This window comes from Strix uralensis, chromosome 4 (genome assembly GCF_047716275.1).
Source record: "Strix uralensis isolate ZFMK-TIS-50842 chromosome 4, bStrUra1, whole genome shotgun sequence".
In the NCBI taxonomy this organism is placed as follows: domain Eukaryota; kingdom Metazoa; phylum Chordata; class Aves; order Strigiformes; family Strigidae; genus Strix; species Strix uralensis.
In genome coordinates, this window is record NC_133975.1 from 41,765,490 (window position 1) to 41,791,105 (window position 25,616).

The 25,616-nt window shown below is 40.3% G+C and overlaps 1 protein-coding gene across 2 annotated transcripts in view; it reads right to left on the reverse strand.

Annotated features, from left to right (window-relative positions):
• The window catches only part of GALNT7 (polypeptide N-acetylgalactosaminyltransferase 7), a 75,110-nt gene that overhangs the window by 21,032 nt on the left and 28,462 nt on the right, over positions 1-25,616 (reverse strand). For both annotated transcript variants that reach the window (XM_074866462.1, XM_074866463.1), the window contains exons 2-3: positions 20,196-20,653; positions 3,679-3,845 (exon numbers count right to left, since the gene is read on the reverse strand). In XM_074866462.1, the coding sequence (XP_074722563.1) occupies positions 3,679-3,845; positions 20,196-20,653 (625 nt within the window). The remainder of the gene's footprint in view (positions 1-3,678; positions 3,846-20,195; positions 20,654-25,616) is intronic.

Genomic DNA, 25,616 nt, shown 5'->3' on the forward strand with positions numbered 1-25,616 from the left:
TGAATTTTCCCTCCTTCCCATACTACAAAGCCTGCATGACAGTAGTGAATAAAATCCTGATACTTCTACAGTTAGAAATACTGTCTGACCAGTGTTAAATTTTGTTCACCTAGAATGTGTATTTATGATAAATATTAACAGCCTTACAGCATTCTGGTTTTGTTTAAAAATGTTTATTTTACTTTTCAAAATATTACAACTGCCAATCTGATCTTCCCTTGTTTGGGTTCTTCCCTCATGTCTCAGTGCATGATTAAAGCATGAATCAATGCTTTTTAAAAACACATTCTTCCTCCAAAAGATCTTAGGCATTGCAGATTACAAGGGGGGAAAGAGGAAAACAGGTTTTTTTCCCCTCAACTCATGAATGTCAGTTTGAGAACCAGAAAAATGGCATCAGAAGTCCTTCCTAAAGCAGCTGCCTCTGAGTCCCCTACACTGTAATCCTACTAAGGTTGAGCTCTCAGCTCTAACACAAGCACTGATTAATGCTTCAGTGTCCCCACTGCAAGCAACGTTAAACAAGTTAATATAAATACTGTTACCTGTCTACGCTTATTACTTTCCCTTTGGTTACCTTATGGGATGCTGCGTCAGTGGGAAATATAGATAACAATAAAGAAAAATTAAGTAAATGGAAAAGGTAGACAAATCCTTTAAACGCTACTAGGAACACTGGTATTTACTTCGCAGTCACTCTTTACAGGTGTATGGCTACAGAAGTGAGCTGCACCAGCTGAGATATTGACCTCTATGCTTCAGAACGAAATAAAGCTGATACCTAAATATGTAACAAGTAGACGTTGAAGACCTATGTACACAACTGTACTTGTAGGGAGCTTCAGAAAATCTGGTGTTATTAATTCTCACTGCCCTTCCAGAACAGCTGTATCTTCCACACAGCTAGCACTCACGGCAAAATAAACTTCTGTCGAGAAACGGAAGAAAAACTGGGGGGAAAAAGCCCCATGTACAGCAGCATGGCCACACTGACACTGTGGTAGAAGCTGCTGCAACACTTCTTGGACTCCAACATGCACTAATACAGAGGTCTCAGTTGAAAATATGAGAACTACTACCATTCAATTAGCTTGGTGTCATCTTCTTGTTACCGTTCCCTTTGTGCTTTGACAAAGGAAAAAATGCCTGAGCAGAATTCTGCACATCTCTCCGCACAGTTCTCCACAGTCAAACCCTGCTGCTTGCAGAAGAGATTAAGGAAGCAAGGGAGAGTGTCATTCAGCAGAAAGACTGTTCCCAACTGACTTTATACAAAGAATTAGAAAGAAAAGAACATCTTCCAAGCATTGCAACTGTTCTTCCCTGTAAGGCACAACATATATAATCTTCTATGCAGCTGTAACTCCCTCCTGATCAAAGAGGATTTCTCATAAAGAAGGACAGGCAGGGCTCTTTACGAGCCAGCCTTTAGAAGTGTTTGCAACCGCTATGCTCCATTTTAATTTTGTACCGCTGGAGAAGGCGGCAGCTAAGAAATAAGGACGCCACACCGAGTGTAAGCAAACATCTACCCAGTGCAGCATCTGTGTCCCTCAACACTGGTCTAATTGGTGGAAAGGCAGATGTGAAGTGTGCAGTCTGAAAGCAGGTGCGGAAGGAGAAAATCCTGTATCTGTGCTGTCAGCACTCTTTTCTTGTGGCTGAAAAAGCAAAAAGCCACCAACAGCTCTGCTGCGATTAAGACTGTTTGTGTTTTGCAGCTCTCCTAACAACTGGAGATCTCTTCAGGCAGCTTGGCATGCTTTGCAGCCCATACTAGTTCATGCTTCTCTCTGGGGAGAAAGAAGCGGAGCAAGATCCTACTCTTGGCCACTTTTCATCTAGAATGCAATTTGAATTATTGAAATTAAGTTAATTATGTTTACCAAGTGATAGCCTAAAGCGGTTAAGGAATTATTATAGTGAAACAGTACAGCTGCAGCAAGGTGTTCAGAGCTATTCCAGTCCGTGCTTGTTTTCCAGTCGCTCACACATGAGAAAATTGCATCTTGAGCTACAACTCACCTGAAACCCAAGTACTGAGTCCAATCATTAGTAAAAAATCTGGTAAATTTTTCTAGAGACTATCAGTGTCATAGTTATTTTATACATCTAACTCAGTCCTTGAATAGCTCTGAAGGAAAGCTGTGATCCCAGCTGAAAAGGAAAAACACGGCACATGTCTGCTGAGTGAATTATTAAAGTTATACCCCTTAGAAGAGAATATATTTTTGTTTTATAGCGTGTGTGTATATCTAAGCCAAATTCTCAAAAGATGTAAAAGGATACAGGAGACTACAATGTAGCATTCAGTATCTTTATTAGACTAAGCCAGATGTAGTCAAGTTTACAATACAGGTACCTTTTCCTCTCCTGTAAAAACAAACAGAAAATGATACCTACCTACTTACAGGTATCATGTAAGAATTAACATACAGTAACTATTTTTAATAGTGCTTTATACTCAAGAAAGGCATCCCCAACTATGTGATGAGTTCAGTTTTAAAATTTATAGTGGGTATACCCACAGAAAACAACTCCTCCTGTGAGGCTGGAAATGGGAGAAGCCCAGATCACTTGATAAACAGGGAGTTTCAGAACAGAGTCATCTGCCTTCCATGCCACTACCCAATTCAGCTAGTATAAAAACAAAGACGAGGGTAAAGGGAAGATATCCTATGCTGCTGTCCAGTTCAAACTTGCCTGTGCTCCTAAAAGCCATCATCATCACTGCGTAGAAGACACTGTCACCCTGCACACTCAAAGTTATGTTTTTATTTATGCCTCTACTCTTTTTTTTCCCGTCAACTTCTATTCAAGAACTATGCTGCAATAGAACCTTGCAGAATGTGCAGCTTTGGTGCATTACTTTGAAATTTGTTTAAAGTTTAAAACCAGACAGATTTCCTCTGTATCAATCATCTTCTATCTCTAGCATACCACTTTCAGTTCTTCTCTGTATTCAGCCTTGATTTGCTCTAACACTGAAGATACCACCATTAAAGGAAAAAAGTCAGTATATGTTTGTAAGTATCCTATCTAAGTACATACATCCTGACTATAAACCAAGACTAGAATCTATGTTACAAAGGATGAAGAAAATCTCTGGACTTCTGAAAATGCTGATATGCAGGACTCAAAGAAAGACAGAAATTAAAATACAAAAATTCTTAAAAGCCCCCCCCCCCCCAATAAGAAACAATAAATGCCTTAATGTGATGTTAAAAAAGGTTGTTAGAAATTAAAAAGACATTGAAAATGAATCATTCACTAGCCTTAGATATATTTTTATTACAGTGGGGAAAAAAAGAAAAAAAAAGAAAGGAATCTGGATTCCTATATGGAATAAAGAAAGAAATTATTCCTAACAGGCTTAATGCAATCTCCTTCAACACTCTTAAAATGACTTGTTTTCACAAGAGCTAAGAGAGGTACTAGCTATCCCAGCTGTATTTCAAACAGCTGAATACACATAAAGGATTGTCACCTTTATGAAAGCAGTTAATTGGAAAAGAGCTTTCCCTTCACTGAAAACTGAAAGGACTGGTGAAGAAGCAACTTACTTTTCTTGCAGAGTCAACTCAGTCCATGGCAGGTAATAAATCAAAAGATGACTATTTAAAGGGAAAAAAAAAAGTTTCCTTTTCTACAAGAAGAGTATTAATATTCCAAATATACCTTTGTTGCTAAAATCATCAATCAGCACAATTTCTGCCAAGTATTTCCTTGGTGTTCTCTTAATGACACTGTGGACTGTCCTCATGAGTGTGGACCATCCTTCATTATGGAAGACAATGACAACGCTGGAGGTGAGCAGGTTATCATCATAATGCCAGTATTTGCATCTGTGAAAAGATTTGATTTTATTAATTTTCACATTCTGATTTACTGAACTGCTTAACACCATTTTTGTGCATATAAAATCTTCAGATTAAAGAGAAACAGGATATAAAAGGTAATATAGCTTAAGTGCATCACAGAGGTACAAGGCCCAAAGAGCAGCTTGCTTCCAGCCAGCGAGCCTTTTTTCTTCCTGAAAGAAGTAGGATGCAGGTTGTGAATGATGACTCCTGCCTGAACAGCTACACGCTTCCTTCTGTGTAGATGGATGGCACTGCACGGACTGGGCTGAAAGACATCCCTACCACCACCACCACCACCTTGCTGCTTGTGAGCCCAGTAGAGAACAGTGGACGAAAAGCCCCAAATTGTGGCTACCAAGATGGCGATCCTCTTCAAAACATCAGATATCACAATTTAGGGTGGTCTGTGCATTTGGCTCACCTGCTGCATAACACACAATGAAACAGCACTGGTTTTTTTCTAAGCTTCTTTAAATCAGATTTACCCAGTAGAAGGACTGTCTATAAAGTGTTTCCGTTGGCTTTATACAGGCCACACGCAGAATCTGCACAATTAGCAAAGTTACACACATTGTTGTGGCAAGGCAAAGCTCATTAATTTCTGCCCTTTCACAATAAAATAAATTTAAACATAGTACGTAAACTTGCTAGAACTACAGCAGCAGCACATGAAATGCTTATGTCAGCTGCTCTGCATAAAACTATCTCTATTTGCAAAAACTGTCAGAAAAGCATAGTTGCTTGTGGGAAAAATGTAATCCCATGGCAGACAAAACGTGACCTTTACTATTTATTATTTACGGTTAAAATTTCAGGTATAACAAACGTAGCTAAAAAAACCCCAATCTTACCAAACCCATACAGTCCTCCATTCCCCTAGTCAAAATGCAGTCACATGTTTCATCAGATGTAAGAAGGTAACAGCTTTGGCCAAATTTGTGCAATTGTACAGATTTTTTTGAAAAAATACAAATAAAAATTTTAAAAAATAGACTGTCAAGGACAAGTTTCAAACCTGGCCCAATCTCAATAGGCTCCCTCCTTGAAAGATAGGAGAAGAGGGGGAAAAAAAAGCCAAAACAAAAGAGAGGTGAGAATCCAAACAAAAATAGTGCAGAAAACTCAAAGGAATAAAGGGAGAAATTGAACACTCAAGGGCTGACAAATTTTAGAAAAAGGCCAAGAATTTATAGATCATTTGAAAATGTAATGCCTATACAGAATTTGACAATAAATGCTATCACAGTAATGAAGAACACAAATTTTCATCAAAATAAACAGTTTCTAACTCTACAAATGCATTGAATGCACATTCAAGTAACAAGTTCAATCAAGAATGTATCTGGCTACAATATACATCTTCCTAGTAGCCAACACAACAGATCACAATTGCATCAACCAAATGTGCAAGACTAACCAGTGTCAGAAAGAGTGACACAGGAAATGTAACTATTGCCTATGTTCATTCCCACTGAATTTTTCAAGTTAAACATCTGTATCAGTGGGTTCCAGCTTGGTGTACCATGAAAAGCACTTCTGTATCCATTTAAAACATGTTGCATTTCAATTTCACTGTGGACCTGGACACAGGTTTTTTTTTCCTGAGGGATTACAGATGATTTAGAAACAAGCAATATGAGTAATTCAGTCAGCATTTTTCAATATTTATTAATCACATTTATCAACAATGATTTCATTTGAAATCAAATGATTTCATTTCGGGTTGACATAGCGCTGAGGGATATGGTGTAGTTGGGAACTGTCAGTGTTAGGTTAATGGTTGGACTAGATGATCTTCAAGGTCTTTTCCAACCTTGATGATTCTGTGAAATTGTAACGTGCATTTCCCCAACTGCGTCCCTAAATCAGACTGTTCACAGTCTCCCTAATTACAGCCAGTCCAGGTATTTCCTTACCTGAAAGTTTCCCTACCTGATCACTAGCCCCTTTTCCAACTATAATAATACAATTTGTATCACCAAACCCAGAGACATAGCACTTTTGATTTCAGTGGGCAAAAGACTTCCTTTCTTCATCTTTTAGCAAGTGAAGTCTCTACTAGAGAGAATCTGGGTTTTCAAAGACAACTATCATGTATTAAGAAATTATTCTTGACAAATAGAAACTTTTAAACTTATGGATGCACAAACTTCCACAGTTATCTTTAAATACAATAAAAAGCTTAAATGCACAGAAACATACCTGTGGTTGAAAATATCTTTTCATCAGAAATTACCAGAGTTTCTGAAACTAAATTTAACTTCACGTGCAAAGAACTCACATAACAGATCTATAGGTATTCAAAAAGCATTTGTTTGGTGAAGAAGGATGTATTTCACTTATTAGCAGGGAACAGTATCAATATTATATTTCTCCCCACCAGAAAAAAAAGAAATTGGTAGAAACATACTATTAATTTTGGTCCTATGGGAAAAGAAAATTACAGAATCAAAACAGTCTATCTATAACTAAGTCTGATCTAATAAGGCATTTCTTCTCTTAGTCAGGCATGCTGTAAGCAACCTCTGAAACAGCACGATCTCTGTAAGTGTGGTTTACTGACTAAAATCCTCCAGCTCAATTGTTTTCATGCCTGAAGTAGCCACAGCTAATCATATTTATAAGATACTAATACACAAGTTCTAGACTGACTTTAAGATAAAAATAGATATGCTACCTAGGTGCATTAAGTCGGCTGTGTAAAACAAAGATTTTTCCATTGTGTGTTTAGTAACAGATTAATAACAGAACTATGTTGCTTTACACGTATATTCATCACCTGGATTAATTTTGGTGATGCAGTTATGTTAAAATGGAGGAAAACAGGGTGTTTATACATTAAAAATCAGAATGCCAGTTGTATGCCATTCAAGAGCTCGATGTAAAAGGTAGTGTAAATTAATAGCACCTTTTGCCTCAAAGGAGAAGGCAGTATCTGACGCATGTTGCACTGTGCTGCTGACCTGCACCTTCAGCAGTTTAGCTACAAAAAACTTTTTTGCTTCCCAATTAAAGACAGCTATGACATTTCAGACTGCCTTCAACAACAGAAACAAAGCAAACTGCAAAAAAACCCAAGTCTTTTGGTTGCTTATTTATGCCACTTCCTGCAGTGTAAAGTCCTGTTTAGGAACAAAATGGTGAAGAGCATAAGAATGAAAGACAGCAAGTAACTTCACGTAATTTAAAAAAGCCAAACCTATTACATAAACTTGAATTGAACAACACATCTGTGAGCTATTTATAACCATTTTTTTGATCTGTATTTAATGCATTTTTAAAACATAAAACCAGAGGTCTAGACAGGCTTTTTGCTACATATGCAACTTAATCTTCTCCACTCTGTCAGCACATCTTACTTTTTAAACTTGAAAAATAACGTGTTGCTAAATGTGGCATTTGCAAGTCATAAAAGCACTACATTTATACCTCTAGTACGATCACACTTTTATTTTTTTCCAAAGGCTTTATTTCATTTATTGCACAGTCCACAGACTGACTCAAGCTCATAAGCTCCAACAGACTGAAGTAACTCTTATGCACAATCTTGTCTCTCATCTTGCACTGAGAATTAAGAGTTTGAAACACGGTAGTTGTTTTCAATACGTGTAATTACTAAATATTTTAATCTCTGTGGCAATTTTTTTCAAGAAATGCGAATGTTGCTCAAGTATTTGAGCAACAAAAATCAGAGCCCTTCCCTCTCGTTTCCTTCACATCCACAGGGAAGGAAGTGGGGAAGAGCTTTTCTTCAGTGGAGCAGCACTGACATCCAGTGGTTGGCAAACCGAATACCAAAAAAACGTAAACGTATTTTCCTTGTGTTTGAAGCTGAATTTTACAGTATTAATTCCCCTGTAAATTTCAGACACCAGAAAAGGAAAATAAAAAGCCTGAATTTCCAGACTCATGCTTCAGTTTTAAAAGATAGGGTCAAGTAGATACAGGCATCCAGGCAAAAGCTGCAAGCTATTGAAAACTGGCATGGGCAGATTCAAAGTCTGTGACAAAGAGGATTTAAATACATTTCAACTTCTAGCTTCATCCCCTGGATGCTGTCTTGCCCACATATGATAGCACAGTGACCTTTCAGGTGTAGCCTGCAGGCCAGCTGTGGTGATATGCTGTGAACAAAATTAGTAAACAAACTCACTTAAAATTTATTTTGAATTCTTATTGGTATAGCTGAGATGATGGCACATTGCAACAGATATGCAGAAATGAGAGTGTAGCATCCTTATGCTAGTCTTGCCTCTAGACACTTCACATCACTCTTCCTGAGCCCTGTAAACAGCTATTGTATGGGGCAAGAAGGAGCAGGCGTGCACAGATCTGTGAAGGGCTGGCAACACCTTCCATGGGCAGTGCTGCACGGAAGAGCAGCTCTGCTTGCTTCCTTTCCTCAGGGAACTCATGGGTCAAAGGAAGCAAACATCTTCAGATCAGTCCATGAATAAAAACTTCCCCAAATCAACACTGGTATTGTGGAGCAAAAACATGGACTGACTCATCACTGGAGCAAGAAAAAGCCTTTTGAAAGATAGAGTAGTGCTCTATTTTCTCTATGGAGAAACAGGGTGAGTAAGGTTTCTTCTGACTATTAGCCTGCATACTTAAGATGTGAATTAGTCCTACTCCCTCTCCGCCCCTGGGAGGGAACAGCACTGTTGGAAACCACGCCACACAAATGTCCCTGACCCTTGATCACAAAGTTGTGCACCAGCCACAGCAGGAGAGGAGCCCTTTTACAAGGGACCCCCTCCACACCTAGGTGGATGCTCCTTGGTTTGAGGACATTTCTGCTTTTGCAGCTTTGTACTCTATTCATTGGCTTGCTCTTACTGATGTCCCCTGGCCCCACAAACGTGATCATGGGTACACGCTCCAAGGACTGGATGACCCTACAGCCTCCCTGTTAGCAACCACCTCAGTTGCAGATGTAGGCTCAAATTTCCTCAGGCTAATAAAAGCCCAGGGTAGAGGCTGCTTCTCCTGGAACAGTAATCCAGCCATCAAGCAAAAATGCAAGAACTGAACAAGGAGAGCACCTCAACAGTAATTTAAGGGTGAGCTCCAATCAGATAGATACTCAGAGGGCAGTTTGAGATCTTGAGTCGACAGAAGTGCTTCTCCTGCCATCCTGAGTTCCTAACTTTCCTAGCACACCAGCACCTAAGCTTGAGAGAGAAGAAAGAGGTATCATGGCTGCCAGCTACTCTCTATGCTGATACTATCTTCCTCAGGTCAACTATCTAACTAGCACCTGCACTTACCAAAGGCACATCAGTCCTCTCTCTTGATTTTAAAGCACTGTACTTGTGTGCTCAGACCAAAATGTGGCAGCACAGATTTCTCTGAGATAGCAAGCAGCTGCCATCACATTCCTGTAACTGCTCCAGCAGCCAGCTCCCTGGAGTCAGCTGTTCCAAGTTGAGAGCCCTGAATCAGTACAAAGCTGAAGGTCTCAATTTAGCATTTATCCTGAAATTGTAATTGACATTAAAAAATGGAATCTCTCTTCTCCATTAATACAAAACTGTTCACAATTTTAAATTGTATTTTAAGTTTTATTTCGTTTAAAGTGGTATGAGATTCATAGTGATAATTGCTTTATAGTTCATGCATTTTTCTCACTCTTTGAGAGGGTCTAGCACCAGCAGAGCCCAAAAATAAGTTAGAAACTCTCTTTTCATTTGCAGCTTCCTCTTCTGGTAAGCCCTGTTGTGATCTTATAAGGAGACAGTCATTCAGCAGACAGCATGCTGTTTACATACTTTAATACTGAATTCAGGGCTGATTGTTATTTTAAGTCATCAATTTATTATGACTACTGCAGTAAACTGCATCTACCCCCTAGGAAGACAGGTGAGAGTTTCTTTCACAAAACACCTTCAACAGTTTGCTCAACTGTAGAGTTGTCACCACAAATGTTCTAGTTGAGACTGACTGCTTGATGTCTGCAAATCAGAGGGATCGTTGCCTAAGTCTAGAGTAGACAGAAACAGAGTACAGAACCAGGCACTTCTCTGTTAAGATACAACCAAGTAAATCTAATGTTAATACTGGGTTTGTTACCTATGAAGCCTTATAGGGTATTTTTATGTATCATCAACATCAGTATAAGTTGATAGTAGTCAACCGACAAAACAGTGGTTCTGGAAGAGAAGCAAACAGACAAGCCAAGACGGACAGTTTGATCAGCCGAGTCATTCCCCCCTCCCCCTTCAGCAGACAGCAGCAAAACCTCTACTACACACTACCTAACAGATTAAAGCTATGCTGAAACAGTATTTCCTATTTTTACATTAGCTTTGTCTATTTTCATTCCTGAAGCAGCCTGCAAGGCTATGTGACTAAGTTTTGTGATTAATGCCCCTGGAAGCACAAGCTACATCTCCTGTACCTCTGAAAGTGCCACCATCCAACTTCAGGGCAAGGTTGTACAGAGATCCAACATTAGGGCTAATAAGAAAATTAAAGGAATAACCTTTGCATTTTTTTTAATCACAAAATTCCTGCCCATAGTATCACTTGCCCAACACTGAAAAAGTTGAAACAATACGTGCCATAAAGCAGGAGAGCTGGGGCAGCTAAAAGGCTAAAATAAATTCTCTTCCATGGGGAAAGGGAAGTCACCTCACAGAAAGATGGAGCCAAAGCTCTCTTCTTCCCTGTTTTGGTTTAAAGTGATGCAGTATCTCCTCACATGTCTCCAACCCTTCTGCAGCACAGTGACACACTGTGCACCACTGTGGGGAGGAGATGGGGCAAGCAGATCACTTGGCCCCAGCTGCGGGTGACACTGCCGCAGGTCAGTTGCACGGGAGCAGCGTATTGCGATGCTCGCCCCTCTCCCCTTTGAAGCAGCTAGTGCTGTGTCCTCAGAAAACACTGGTAAGAAACTACAACTCACTGTATATGGCAATTCTCATGATTTCTCCACTGATGCGGGCACTACTTCAGGAAGTTACAGCTTGATGCATTTACTTATGTACCGCTCAAGAGCCCTGGCTGTACATAACTATGGATTGATCAAACACTGACAGGTTTTACCTAATTTAATAAACAAGGCTAGAAAGAAGCTTGGGGCAATGGTATCAGTCCCACAGAAACACTTTTATTTCCACCATGCCTGCTCATCACTCAACCTAGAAGTTCCTGCCTATGCTCAGCTGGACTGAATTATAACTTACAGAATCACAGAATGGTTTGGGTTGGAAGGGACCTTAACCATCATCTAGTTCCAACCCCCCTGCCATGGGCAGAGACACCCACTAGACCAGGTTGCTCAAAGCCCTGTCCAACCTGGCCTTGAACACTTCCAGGGACAGGGCATCCACAACTTCTCTGGGCAACCTGTTCCAGTGTCTCACCACCCTCACAGAAAAGGATTTCTTCCTTATGTCAAATCTGAACCCACCCTCTTTCAGTTTAAAACCGTTACCCCTTGTCCTATCACTACACTCCCTGATAAAAAGTCCCTTCCCATCTTTCCTATAGGCCCCTTTTAGGTATTGAAAGGCCACTATGAGGTTTCCCAGGAGCCTTCCCTTCTCCAGGCTGAAGCACCCCAACTCTCTCAGCCTGTCCTTCTAAAGAAGGTGCTCCAGCCCCCTGATCATCTTCATGGCCTCCTCTGGACCCACTCGAGCAGGTCCATGTCCTTCTTGGGCCCCAGAGCTGGACACAGTACTGCAGGTGGGGTCTTATGAGAGCGGAGTAGAGGGGGAGAATCACTTTTATCAACCTGCTGGCCACACTGCTCTCGATGCAGCCCAGGATGTGGTTGACTTTCTGGATTGCGAGCGCACATTGCTGGCTCATAGCCAGTTTTCCATCCACTAATACCTCCAAATCCTTCTCCGCAGGGCTGCTCTCAATCCACTCCTCACTCAGCCTGTATTTGTGCTTGGGATTGCCCTGACCCATGTGCAGGACCTTGTACTTGGCTTTGTTGAACTTCATGAGGTTCTCACAGGCCCACCTCTCAAGCCTGTCCAGGTCCCTCTGGATGGCATCCCTTCCTTCCAGTGTGTCAACCTCACCACACAGCTTAGTGTCATCAGCAAACTTGCTGAGGGTGCGGCCAATCCCACTTATATCATGCAAGTTTATTTGAATGCTCTACCACAGTAAGTTCTGGTTAACAGGAACAAGACAGAGCATAAGAATTTAAGTGTTTAGTTTCACATTCAGTTTACAACTCATTTGCCTGAATGCTTCCTCCATTTGCCCCAAAACTTCTATGATGTGAGATGGCACCTGGAGGGTTACACTATCAGCTGCAGGAAACCTCTCAGATTTCTCTGCCCCCTCCCCCAAAGCCAAGGTTTAAGGCAGAATTTAGATATACTCCAGGCACCGCACTACATATTTTTGTTGAGTAAGAGGTCCTGCTCAGGGCTTGGTCCTCTCATTTCAGATGCACACAGTCAGCTAAGGAAATCCAACTACAGATAACACACCCAGTGCCTCTGTCAGCTTCTCTGTACTCTTTGGATGAACTATTTCTCTGTTGAAACTTAAAATTTGAAATGCTAGCAGCCAACACTAAAAATACACAGGATCCATCTTCACTGTAGTTTTCACTACTGGCACCTGAAACATTAACAGAAAATGTTTGGTTTTGCTTTAAGGCCAATGCCTGGAATTCAAATCTTTCCTGATCACAAGGTGATGCTCTGACAATACATGGATAATTACATTTTAAACACATCTTTTCCTCCAGGAGTCTTGCCAGCAGTAAGGCAGCTGATAACTTGCAGTGGAAAGCCAGTACTCCTGATTTAGTGTGACCACTATAATTCACCTGATTCTCAACCCCAGCTCTCACTGAGGTGCACAAAGATTTATACACATACTATAAAATTAGTTTTCTTGGTTTCAGAACAGTTGCAGTGTACTATGTGGCACTTGAATAAAAGATTTTCCCAAGGTACCATGTCAAATGAAACCAAAGTCCCTAATGCTCCATTTCCAATGACACAAGATACCAACAATAATTACTAAAATCTTTTTTTGTGTAACAGTGTCAAATACGTAATTTGCACAGTGCTATAATTAAGGAACTAATCACATTCCTGAAGAAAGCAGGCTCCACTTCAGAGCTTTTCTATTCTATCTCCTTAGATATGACAAGATTGACTGGACAGCTTACTTACTGTAAGAGAACATATGAAATTCATGTTACTTGCCCAGAGTAAAAACACCATCCATTTCTAATGAGCAGCCAAGATTCATCTGCCTTATTTCATACCCAGAGTAATTGTTTACAACTAAAGATTCTGGTATTTTTTCAACTCAAGTCCAGCACCAAAAATTTTCTACACAGTTTGATATTTTTAATAGCACCTGTACGAACCAAAGGGTCCAAGCTGTCACCATCAAACTATGATAGGTAAAAATATCTTTATTAACAGCTCTGCACATGTGTATTCTTAAATAAAGTCAGAAGTCTTTATTTTTGGGAAGAATTCTCTCCTCTGATTGCACTAAAAATAATAAAAAAATAAACCAAACACCTTTCAAAAGTACATGTACAATTTTTAAAAACAAGCCAATTCTTATTCCCTTTTGATTTGTCTTATAAAATGTTGTGAGCTGCAAAAACAGTTGTTCAAAAATATATTTCTGTACACAAGGAGCATTGTACTCCAGTAAGGGTTACTTTTTCAGGTTTTTCAACAAAAGCTTATTGTCAATTGTGCTGTTTGAAGTAAAAAGGTGACCCATGGCAACAGATCCAATTATTCAAGTACAAATTTGTATGGCCTAGGGGGCATGCCCTGAAACAACAATAACATCATTAAAAAGGAAAAGTCAAACTGCATAATCCACGGAAGAAAAAAACACTTAAAAATATTATTTTTCCATGATCAGACTGACAGATGCATGTGGGTGATGCAGCTGAAATTCTGGCTCACACTGGTGAGCAGACAGCAGTTATCTATTGTCATATTGAAAAAAAAAATCCAGTAAGAGTAATTTGTCTCATGCCTTAAACATTCACAGTCATGAAGCTTCCTCTCCCAGTCACACTATTCAGGATAAAATTCTTGCAACATTTGTCAAAAGAAGCTGTCCAAAAAAATCTAGCTTAAATAGAGTCATAAGAATAAAACCCTCTGGGTCAGTAAGAATAATTTGTGAGCAAGTCTTCCATGAGTTGGATAACAGCAACATATCAAGCCTGAGCAAAGAATGTTGAGCACTGATCCTTTCTTACAGCCAACACAGTTAATTACCCTGTCATAAAATCTGATCAACGGTATGAACATCCCTAGCTTAAGGGCTCTACCATGATGTAAGTTGGTTAATAGGACAGATAGGGAGTTTCACAGAGCATCACTTAGCATACACTTTAAGAGAATGTTTCTTGACTTAAATTTCAAACCAAAGTGCAATAAGCATGACCCAAACACAGCAAAGTATGCGAATGGAAATGGCAGACATGGATTGGAGTGTTCTACTGTGAAAGTGAACTTCATAAGGGAAAACTTGCATTGCTGCTTAGTGTTTTTGAGATAAAAGAAACTACAAAGAAGAGACTACTGCAACTAATACATTGTAGATATGTATTTTTTAGAATCACTGAATACAGATTCTTTGGAACAACTCATACTGCTTTGGTCTTGTATAACCAGGTGCAGCTCTTGAAATGAGCCATACACCAGACAGCCTCTTCTCAGAGCTCCACACTCGTAGTCATCCATGGTGTTGTCCATCATGCAGTTTTCTCTCCCTTTTTGACTCTTTCATATAGAAACCATTATTTAAATGTTTTCTAACATCTGCCATGAGAAATTCATGATTTCAGGTGCTACAACTTTGCCAAGAAGTGCCCAGAAAGGCTTCTTTGAAGACAACCTCCCCAAAACACAGGAACAGCCCATTCCCACATGCAGTAAGTCAAACGGCATGGCAGAAAGCCCAGCTGGCTGCACCGGCTCCTGAGGGAGCTCCAATGCAAAAAGGAAGAGTAGGGAAAGTAGATACATGGACTGGCTACCTAGGAGTACAGAAAAATACTGCCTGAGCACATGCAGAGAGAACTAAAGGCAAAGTTCCAGTGGAGTTGAAATCCATGAGTTGGGAAGGGCAACAAGAAGGGCCTGTAGGCAAAAGAAAGACTAAAAAAAACCATGGGTTTCCTGCTGAATGAGATGCAACTTAGTGTCAGAGGACACAGAAAAGACTGAGACACTCAACACCTGATTTCCCTCAGTCTTTACGTGCCAGGTTTGCTCCCAAGTCCCTGCGTCTAGGGGCAAAATCTGCAGAAGTGAAGGAATATCCACCATAGAGGAAGGGTGGTGGGTCAGGAACCACAACACTGGACGTATCACAGCAAATGGGATAAACACAACACAAGTCCATGGGACTGGATGGGCTGCACCAGAGGGTGCTGAGGGAGCTTGTGATGTCATCATGAGGTCATGCTCCACCATTTTTACAAGGTCCTGGTTCTTGAGCACTGGCAAAGACAAATGCCCATCCTCAAGGAGGAGGATCCAGAAAACTACAGCCAGCCAGTCTAATCTCAGCCATTGGAAAGATGACAGAGCATATGCTGCCAGAAGCCATTTCCAAGTGCACAAGGAGAAGGTGATTGGGAATATGTGGTTTTACCAAGAGTACATCCATTATCCTGACAATGAAAAAGCTTCCAACTCCAAATTAATACCTTGTTCCCCAACAAACCAGCTACTAACAACAGCCACTGGGAATAAAATGCATAAGGCTATGTCCTGCAAGGATCCATTTAGCATAACAACCTAAAAAGCAAAATGCAGATTGTCTCTGCCTTGTCAGGAGGCAGCCAACACACAATGACAACATTTAACACTGGGATTTGTATTAATATTTTTTTTAAACATACTGAGATTATTATACAACACTTTCTGCTTAGATAGTCATGCAGCAGAACTAATGTCTTCCATGAGAACGTAAGAAAGAACATTTTTCACTGATTTGACATAACAATTAACCACAGAACATGCAATTGGACTTCTAAGAGTGATAATCACTTTACTTAGATCTCTATTTTAAACCTATTGAATTGGAGGACTGAACTTGCAGTAGGTCTCTTCAGTTAGCCTAGGTGTGTATACTCAGTGACAGACCCTAAACACACACACACAAAAAAAATGTTGGAGTCAAACATGGATAGCTCTTTGAGCATTTTATCTCAGAGTTAATGAAAGCGCAAACAGCATGGTAGGAATAATAAGGAAGGAACATGAAACATTTATATAGTAGCTTGATGTAGATATGCCTGATATTCCCATATCACAGGGCAGCAGAGTAACAGAGGTACAGGACAGTATCTGGGAGGAGAGGTTAAACAAACACCATGTTCTTCAGCCTGGAAAAAGTCACGGACTCAGGATGTCATTAATTCCAAGAGTATAAATGCATTTAAAAGACAAGTCTATGCACAGAAAAAGGTCTATGAAGCATGACAATCCTGTTGCAATTTTTGGCTCAAATGTCCCAGCTCACTGGTTGCCAGGAATGAAACTTAGTCCATTCTTAAATGTTTTTTCCCAAGCATATGTTATTGGCCAGAGCTAGACACAAGACTGTCAAGGAAAATCATCTCTGGTCAGATCCAGTACAGCTGTATTTTTAAAAATTAATTTTAAAATACTCGGGACAAGTGGCTCATTATTCTGGAAAAACAAATCAGTTCTTGTTCTCCCTAGCAGCAATGCTCTTTTTTTGAGAGAACACACCTTGTTACCTAGCAGCATTCATCTGCAAACCTGTGTCCATTTTTTATTTCCCCAGCATGGTGTGCTTATCTTGAATCAAAGATCATCCAGAAACTTTATCACTCTGTTTTTACTGCAGCTCTACCTCTGTGCAGACTCCTGATCACAAAAAAAACCCCAAAAATATCCAGGGAGCAATCAAATTAATATCCTTCTTCCCTAAACGTAACATTAGTTTTATTGCAGGTCTGCTAGGAGGTAGGGACAACATGTAAAATTCAGTATAAATGACTGCTCTTAAAAGTAAAAGGCCGCCTGCCAGCTATCAGAATAATTAAAAAAGATCCAAAAATGGTAAAACCACCAAGTTTTAAGAAAAAGTTTTCTTCCAGCAACTGTACAGAGGTTTTGGACAGGGCCTGATAAGCCTGCTCTACTTTTCTGCAACTAGAAATATGGTAGAAAATGGGTACTGCCCCACTTAAACCCAGTTTATGGCTCCCCTGGCCCTCCTGCAGAGTGCAAACCTATGACTTGCTGTATGCCAACAGAAGTGCTTGGCTTCAACCTTGAAATAGATTGGTTAAAATCTGTAAGGCAAGAGTAAGCAGTACTGGCAAAATGGAAATATTCTGTTGTACCCGACAAACAACTTCAACATGCCATCCAACCTTATTCCTCTCTACAGGGTGCAGCAAGAGTTAAGGCTTTTTACTGCAGCTGAGACTGCCTACAATCACCAGCAAAGTTTCGACTGAATCAATAAAGGCAGCTGGCAAATCATCTTGGCAACGTGTCCGACTCCAAAGTCAAATCTAAACATAGCGGGATTGAATCTCCCTTTGTTGGCATTTCTTCCCTCTTGCCCCTCCAGCACAGACAAACCCTAAGGCTATGTGGCTTTTAAACTGAGAGACAGTTCTTGCAGCACTATTTCACTCCAACTAGCACTGCCTGGGAAAGCATTTGGCATACTTCACTCACCAAACCTGACTGCTTAGGGTGATGCTGAAAAATTTTGATGTTTCAAAGAGAAGGTTGAGGTGAGATCTACCTGGATTTGAATGTATATGAACGAATAATCTGGTCTTTGCCTAAAAGGTCTTCCTCAATTATCAATGCCAAGATACCATTAACCAAAAAAAAGATGATTATACCACTCTTTGGTACGATTAAACAGAATGTTGACCAGCCCTATCAATCAAAATGGCTTCTGCACTTTTTGAACAGATCAGAGGAAGGAAAATAAATGATGCAACCAACAGACAATCTGCTACCTTTTGCTGCATTTCTCACCAATATTGGTGGATGAGCAGGAAAGTATGCTTAATACCTGAAAGCATGTAGCAGTATCAGCCAATCTTACATTGCTTCTGCTCTCTTCTGCCGTTTCCAGGAGAAACATGGAAGCTATAAACCTTTAACCTAGTTAGGGCAATTGCAAGCATTCGAAGTACTCAATACATAAAATATTTGATATAAAGGGGTCTGAAAGATGCCTTTTGTCCATGTTTTTCATGCTGTTTTGTTTGCTTGCTTAGAACATTAAACAATAAAACCTAACTTTGATTTGGAATACTTATCTGCAAGTGTGGTTGGAGGAAACTAAACTTGGAGGTTTTTAAAATTCATCTTTTCTGCTCTGATTGGTCACATGGCTGTCCCTCCTATTCCTCAAAGTACGTGAAGTACTTAATTCTTCTTTGGGAACTTCTATTTATTACTCCCCTTCAGAACAGAATTAAAGACAAACTCCGAGAATATGACAAAAATACTTCAGGAAGCTATAGATGTGGAACTATTTGGCAGATGCATATGCTCTGTGATGCCGTCCACTTTGGGGAAAAATGGAGGGGAGGAAATACTTGAGCTCTGCTACCAAAGATATGGCTGCTAGCCTGGGCAGAGGCAGCCCAGTCCCACCTGCACGTGACATGCTGCCATTTCTGCTCTGCTGTCCTTGCGGAGCAGAGAGCAAGGAAGGGGAGTGTGCTTCCACCTCCTTCCCCCTCTCTCTCAGGAAGGCAGGGCCAAAGCGAGCTCTGCTCACATGAACTCCTGGCATCAGCTCCCCTCTGCTCAGTTAATCACAACACCTGACGGGTAAATGGTTTTCCTCTGTGAGTTTCCTTACTACTGCCTCCTACAAAAGGGGCCCCAGTGGCTGCAAACGCCTCAACAGAAGCAGCAGTGATAGGGAATAACCTCCTAAAAGGAAACGCTGACCTACACAGGTCACCCAGATCATTTCTTCCCCTTCAGAAAAATCTCTTTAGCACAGAGGTCCAATTGCTCACTGCAGTGCAGAAAGAAAACTTAAGTGAACCCCAGGACAGCCAATGCTTCCTCACCACTGGCAGGATGGGCACGATCCTCTCCTCTGACTGCCAGCAAGTGGAAACCTTTAGTAAGTCACCTGAGAAACACAGCACAGCTGTATTCTGTGCACTTCAATCACTTTCAATGAGTACACACCAGATAGTAAATTCAAGCAGCCATACATGCACAGGCATGAGTCAGACTCACAGCTGGCCACTTCTACCTCACAAAATGGAAAAACACCCACTATAAAAGGCCACAGCAGAGCCTCAGTAACCAGTCAGTGACCAACCAAACAGAACATACAACCCAGAGGTTGGCACCCAATCCAGGGATCATCATAGCTCCACTGCTAGGGATGAGGGGGAAGTGAAAACAGCCAAGTACCTCATTTCATATCTAAACTCGTATACCCTCCCCTACAAATGCAAAAAAAAAAAAAAACCCAAAACTGAACCCCCCCCCAAACAAACAAAAAACCCCCTATCAATCAATCAGTTTGCTCAGAGACCTGTCCTTACTTGATATTTAACAAGGAAAATTATATCAAACACAGATTAGCTGGAGAGCAAATTTGACTCCAGTTTATACTAAAGATCAGAAGAGACTGTGTAAACCTGTTAGTAAACACTGAGCAAATGTTAATAACTTCCCAGAATTTCCCCACACCAAAGTGGACACCATCTCGGCAAGTAAAAAATGTTTTATCTAAGAGTGCTTCCTTCTTTATGACAAATGCAGTGAGAAACTGTTAGAAGAGCATTCCTCCTTCAGCTCCAAACCCCAATATGGCAGATCCATACTTCTGTTAATGCAGGTAATTAAGCAGAATTATTTAAAGGGAACAATATTTCTTTGCTTCTGTTCTCTCTATTTATTTATTTATCTAGTGTTAATTTTTAAAGCATCAGGGTGAAACCAAAACTGAATAAACTAACTAGTATAGGAATTTCTAGGAAATAATAAAGAAAATTATTCCTTCTTAAAAACAAATCTTAAGAAGTTATGGATTAAAAAAAGATATGACAATGAAGACTGTGGCTGGACTTGGAACATGCAAATAGACACTAAACCAGATGACTTCAGAGATAAATCAATATAGATTAATTATTCATGAAAGGAAACATTGCAACACCATTAAGAATAATATATGGAAACAGCACTCTTGACTGTCAGAACAAGAAGCCTGAATTATTTGGCCTAATTAATAATATTTTTTAAAGCATCAATTAAGATATATGGGAAGAACATACTTAAATCCCATAAAAACAGAACTAAAAGAAAACAAAAGTTTGCTTACTCTTCTTGACGCAAGTCATTAACGCTCCGATCTAGTGAGATCATATCACTTGCCACCATATTAAACCCAAACTCTTTAATGCTGGCTTGAATGGATTCTTTGTAATCTGGTCCTAAAACATATGGCTTCGCTTCCTCTCCAGGGCCACCAACAACTCCATGAGGCTCAGGCTCTTTGGGTTCAAAATTACCAAGGACTCCAGGTCGTAGAACAGGATCTCGGTACACAAATGTCTGAGGCTTAAATGTGAGATACTGCCTCTGGATGATGTTTTGCTGTTTGTTATCACCACCACCATGATGATTTAGTTCATTTTTGGCCTTATTTTTCCTTCGAATGGATTCCAAGTCCACTTCCACACCTTCAACATGAGGCCAAGGTACCACAGGTTTGAACTTCTCATTTCCTAGTCCATGGTCTCCTTTGTTTGGCATGGGTCTGTTGGCTTCTTTGTCATCCTATATATACACACACAGAGAAACAGCAGGAGATCATATAAATTGATGACCCTTTATTTAAATCCAGTACCTTAATGCATTGAGAGTCAGCACTAAATACATGTTATGCAAGAAAGGAGAAGTTTCTGTTAAGTGGCTCAGTGAACACTTTTTACTAAAGTAGCTGGCTGCTGGAGAACATCACCAGCCATTGTCCACACTTACCTAGGTGAGTGGATCCTGGAAACAGCCTAATGCCCAAAGCATTCCCAAAGACCAAATGCCCATACAGGACATGTTAACTTGAACATACTTCAGGCTGCACACCAAACCAATGGGCAGGGAGCTCCAACAGAGCACTTTATGAAGGAGAGGGTGGTATCGAAGCAGACAATGCTGCAATGCAGAACACAGGGTCCCTGGGGCCACTCTTGGACACAGGGTGTTTCTGAGGCCACATGTACCAGCTGCTGAGACCTCTACAGTGTCTCAGTGGTTGCTAGATACAGCCTCAATGTGCTTCAGTGCTGGGGAAGAGTGCCATGACTACGTGTAATCTGGCACACACATCTGCGGCAGCCTGGAGCCACATCTAATCTTTACCCTTCACTCTCCTGACTTGCTCCCACCAAGCATTACTCCCTCTGCTGCAACAGCAGCGCTCTTTTTAGAGCTGTGAGGTAAGCTGAAGGCACTGGGGACAGCAGGCAAAAATGAGATGCAGCCCTGATCTGATCTGCTGAATGGCCACACAGACAAACCTGCCTGGGGGAGCAGTGCTGGGGCAGAAGAGAGATGCCACAGGCACTGGCACTGATTATCTCCTGCATTCTTGCTGAAAACAACTTTACCATTTTACAGCCCTCCTCCCTGCCTTCCCACCAAGAGATTTGAAGTTCTCACTGAGAAGGATTTTGAAAACTGTTCAGGATTTTCAGTCATCAGCAAGGCTGGTGGGGTTCAAACAAGGGTGGGTGATTTTGGAAGAAACTGGACAGAAAGGCTCTAAAGTGTCTGAGTATGATGTCTCCAGAGTACAACAGCCCCACCTACGAACACTCCCCAAAACATACAGTCACTGCTTTTTCCAATACTACCATCCAAGAGGACAACAGGCAAACACTGCTGAAAGTTCAGATTTCCTGCTAGAAATATCTCTTTGTAAACAGGACAGATTTGTAAACATGACAGATGTTTGATCCCACTGAATCTGCAGAGAACAACACACACATTTTAGCAATGTCTCACTATCTATTCCCAAATATCAAATCAAAGAAAAAAATTGAGATCAGAAGGATGTCACCTATTCAGACCTGCTGGAAGCAGGGATAGCTTCACAGTTAGATCAGGCTTTTCAGAGGTTCATCCAGTCACACCCCAAAAGCCTCCAGTTTCTCTGGACAACCTGTTCCAGTTGCTTGACCAGTCTCACAGTGAAGGTATTTTTCCTCATACCTCAGCAGAAGTTTCTCATGTTGCATCTTGTCATGATTGTCTCTTGTCCTTTCAGAAGATTTTATTTCCATTTCCTCTGTAACCTCACTTTGGAGGGTGAAAAGATGCAATCAAGATTTCCCATTAGATTTTTCTCCAGCCAAAACAAGTCGAGCTCCTCTACCCTTTCTGTGACTGTGTCACATGCTGCAGCCCTCTAGCCTCCTTAGCAGGTCTTTCCTAGGTCCTCTCCATTTGTTAACATCTCTCCTGTGCTGGGTAGTGCAGAAGGAGAAACCAGACACAGTGCTCCAGATGCAGTCCTGTTAATGCTATGCGTTGGGAAGCAAACCACATCCCTCTGCTTGTTGGCTAACCTCTTCCTCGTGTAATATGTTATGCAGTTTGCCTTTATTGCGGCAAGGGCGCAATGCTGACTCATGCCCATGTTTAACTAAACCACACAATACTTACTACTACATTACAGTACTTTCCTCATATAGTATTCTGCATAACAGAACTTCAGAAATTAAGAAAAATCCAGTATAAAATATGCCTAGATTAACATGATACCAATAGGAGTCAGACTGGCTCTGATTCAAAATACTAAGAGTTTATTCAAGAAACTTTCTGACCTCTCCGCTTGTTCTACTTTAAACAGGAAAAACGTACAAAAAGCAGAAGTGTTACATTATTCTGTTCTTCCATCATCATTTTTTGAGGAACTCAAAAGCCAGCGTGGAAAAAGAGAAGGATAAGGTCATATGAAAAGGCACATTTTGCAAGGAGGTAGAAGGCTGGCACGTATCTAAATAAAGCCCTGAAAAGACTTTTGAAGAGAGCATCATCTCACACTTACCCTAGAAATCAAAAGGAAGGCTTTGCCACTCAACTGTCAGAACACTGCTGAGCACTCAGCTCTTACCTACTTGCATCTAATTCCTGCTCTGATTGAGGAGGCAGTTTCAAAAGCCAACAAAATTGTGGCATCATCAGGAAAGGATCCTTAGAGAGAGCATCATTTTGACTGCATAAAATTTTGAGGCATTCATGTCTTCAGTAATATTTAGTTCTGGTCTCCACATCTCAAAAGGACTTAAAGAAGGGACAGAGTAGGCAACCAGAAAGAAAGAGAAGGTAGATAGGTGCCTCGAGATGAAAGACCAGAAAGGCTGTCCTTTCATCTTAAAACTCTGCAGTCTGGAGATGTGATGCCTGAGGGGCATACAACTGAACTTTTGACAATCATGAAGGTGCTGAATAAATTGAATGGAAACCCACTGTTTACCCGAAATACAAGAAGTAGAGGCACTTAACAAAATTGATAGGAGATCAACCAAAAAATGTTCTTTGCACAGTGATCTGGAATATACTGCACAGGATGTTGTGGAGAGAGACGGTACAAACAGTCAAATAAGGGATGAGACAACATGATGGACGACAGGTCCATAGTGGACTATATAAAGGCTGGGCAGGGAGGTACCTCCTAAAAGTTCTAATTCAACAGCTGTGAATGCTGGAAGAGTTCAAACAGAAGAGAGCATAGAAAGCAGCCAGGTTTACATGCTGCCACTCTCAGACACCATCCTGGATCACTAGTCTCAATCAGGCAGAATTTCTTATGCTCCTGGTCTGTACGAAATTAAATATCCTTTCATTCCACTTCTATCTATAGAACAGTTACAAGCTTCCACTTAGCCAGTTCTCCAGCTGAAACATTACACTTCTCAAAGTAATTTGTATATTTTGCTGTTGTCAGAACTATGACTTGTATTACATTTAGCCTCGTTATAACTGTTATGCACAATTTGCATTGTAACGCATTTATTTGCTGTTCCCTTCTAGACATGAAATATATTTAAATTTTGCAGGCCTGGGAAAATATTGCATAAAACAAGAAAATTATACACAAACACACTCATTCACCTCTTTCCTTCAATTTTTATGTACCTAGGACAAATACAATGGAAGGTATTTGTTGTGGGTTAAGTCCTGTAGACAGCTTAGAACCACACAGCTGCTCACTCCTCCCTCCCCACCCCGGTCACAAATCTAAAACAGAACATCATATGGGATGCCATGAAGAAAATTAACTCTGTCTCAGCATTTTATGAGCATTTCTTCCAAAAAAAGGGAACTAGCGGTGTTTAAGTTGGTGGGGCAGACTACAGCTCCTGGAGGTTATTTGTTTCTCCAGAGATAATTGAGACAAAGGTTTTCCAAATACTGTCTGGAAAAAAAGCGAAGTCAAGCCACAATCAAAGAACTATTTTGGTCATCATATAAGCCTCAATGCCTTAGGAAATTCTAGATCTTCTTCTCTTTTATGAATTATGACCTCCTCCCCCCCCTTTTTTATACAAATGATTTAATGACATATCAAAAAAACTGAAATAATTTTTAATCAGTGTGACTCAGTGATTAAAAGTTTGGCTCAGCTAAAAATGTAGTATCAAACTTCTAAAAGATTCATACAGTGACAAGTAAAACTGGAAGGCATGCAAAAAAAAACCACCAACCCCAAACAAATCACAACAACCTTTCTAAAGTGGAAAAACAAGTGTCTTAAAATAATTTGAAAAACTTTGGAAGAGACAAATCAATGACAATGAAGTGAAGGGAGGGTTTGGAAGAAGTGAGCATGACATACATCTGAACCCTGCACTTCTAGGTTGTCCAAAAATGAGGGGACAGAAGCAAAAAATCTATGAATTCTCTCACATCTGAAGACAAACAACAACAAAATCTCATTATATCTTTATAAAGGTACAGAGTAAGCTGTTTACATACAGTAATATAGAAAAATGTTTTTTCCACAGATCATTTTTTTCTGTAGGGCTAGATCTAGGATTTCCTGACAGGTTTTCTAGTTCCAATTCAGAGCATGCTTCTTTATTTTTTAAATGTTCTTTTCACTCCTTAGGGGATTATAAATGAGTCACTGCAATGGGTGTTTCGGAAACGGTGAGATGATATAAATACAGTCAATCCCTGACTTGTATAAAAAAAGGAGGTATTTGGTGTAAGGTTTTTTTGCAAGTTAGGTTCTTCCTTTTTGCAAAAGAGAAGAATGCAATTAAAGGTATAGGGAACATAACTGTATCCCTTTGGAAACATGTTTCTAAATTATACAAAAAGGAAAAACTGAGAGAGGTCTCCACAGGGCCAGAAGATTGGTTAACTGGTAGGAGGGCTGGAGCTGTAGCTGGCAATAAAACTACAAATGTAAGAGTTGCATAACCTGCATTTCTTCCGTCAACCAGTTCAGGACTGGCAACTCCCTAAAACTCCCTATGAAATAATGTCTGAAGTACAAATTGCTGTTAAAAAAGTGGATTTGCTTCATTTCTAAAAACGGAAGATTATCATACTGAAAAAAGTTTGCTAATTCCAAGCAACACCTATAAAAGCTCATCTAGACAAAAATCAGCGATGGACAAAAATCAAAAGGGGAATAATTAAGTAGAATCCAGTAGTATTCTCATTAGCCAAGGACGCAAAAGGAAATTAAAATAACCCCTTACACTCTCAGAATATACACGTCCATACC